We start from the raw sequence: 1,506 nt of genomic DNA on the forward strand, positions 1-1,506 counted from the left end.
TTGTTTGCTTTAATTTCCTATATTTTACCCATAGGTCTATGCTAACTAAAAATCAAAGAACCGCAAAAGCTCTTTTAAGATGGCAGGAGCATTTTGCTCACATGTTTCCAAGGTAAAGTTTTTAATTTTGTTTCAATCTAAGTTACATTAATTACACACACACGCACACACACACACACACACACACACACACACACTCACACATATATATATATATACCTATATCTATACATGGTCTGATCAATAAGTATCCAGACTGTTGCCATAGTAATGAAGCTAAAGCATGCATAGTGAAGCCGCTTGGCACAGATTGACATTGAACACTGCTGTGAATGCACACTAAGTTTTAATGTTCTAGTTCTCTTCCACTGTTTACAGCAGTGCTTGGAAGGAAGGTGTGTAGTGTGTGATCGTCGCATTGACCATGACAGCGTAAGTTGAGCAGAGAATCTGCATCAAATTTTGCCAAAAGTTTGGTGATACCTGCTCAGAGGTCTATGCAAAGTTTTCAAAAAGTTTCCATTGTTCTTGACACAATCAAAGAGATCTTGTGCCACTGAAACCGGAGTGTCTTTTTGCTCAGCTGTAAACAGTTTTGGCACAAACTTGACAGACATGCATCTAATACCCAAATCTTCAGTGATAATGGACTGAACTGAACCATAACTAACCTCCACTCCTCTCATAACTCATGGATGGTGATTTGACGATTTCCCCTCAAAGCTGCATGCATATCTGCGATGTTTTTCTCAGTCCTGCTAGATGCAAGTCTCCCAGAATGTTTGTCAGTATTGACATTTTTCAGCTAACTTGGAAACATCTGAACCACTCATATATTTGTGTGCGGTTCATACACTTTCTGCAACTTTGCATAGGCCTCTGAGCAGGTATCGCCATGACCACTTTCTCTGTCATGGTCAATGCAGCGATCACACACTACACACCTTCCTTCCAAGCACTGCTGTAAACAATGGAAGTGAGCTAGAATGTTAAAACTTAGTGCGTAGGCACAGCAGAGTTCAAAGTCAATCTTTGCCTAGCGGCTTCACTTTGCGTGCTTTAGCTTTGTTACTATGGCAACAGTCCTGATACATATTGATCAGACCTCATGTATATATATATATATGTAAATAATCTGTAAATAATATGTGGCAATTATTCGGTAGCCATGATAAAACTCCGAGTTTCGGATGCCGGGGCAGAAACCCACACCGGCATCTCTTCAGTTATCTGGCCATCGAAGAATGCTATGAAAATGATCGTTAAACAAAGGGAAATTACTGTGTGATTGGCCGTTATTAAGACAAAAGAGCTATTAGAATGACCGCTAAGTGAGGGGAGGGAGTAAAAATGTCCATAGTATTCACGTAAGCGCACCAGTCCATACATACACATGCGCACCCGCACACCTATGTACATGCGCCTATATGTATATATATATATATATATATATATATATACTCATCCACTCTCACTGAAAACACACACATACTCACCCACACATTT

At 39.8% G+C, this 1,506-nt stretch overlaps 1 protein-coding gene across 2 annotated transcripts in view; it reads left to right on the forward strand.

The window, feature by feature from the left end:
• LOC106868029 (uncharacterized) overlaps positions 1-1,506 on the forward strand; it is a 14,965-nt gene that overhangs the window by 6,918 nt on the left and 6,541 nt on the right. For both annotated transcript variants that reach the window (XR_001409211.2, XM_014913129.2), the window contains exon 3: positions 35-112. Coding sequence is in view for 1 of the 2 variants with exons in the window: in XM_014913129.2 (XP_014768615.1) it covers positions 35-112 (78 nt within the window). In the remaining variant the exon portion in view is untranslated. The remainder of the gene's footprint in view (positions 1-34; positions 113-1,506) is intronic.

This window comes from Octopus bimaculoides, chromosome 9 (genome assembly GCF_001194135.2).
Source record: "Octopus bimaculoides isolate UCB-OBI-ISO-001 chromosome 9, ASM119413v2, whole genome shotgun sequence".
Classification (NCBI taxonomy): Eukaryota; Metazoa; Mollusca; class Cephalopoda; order Octopoda; family Octopodidae; genus Octopus; species Octopus bimaculoides.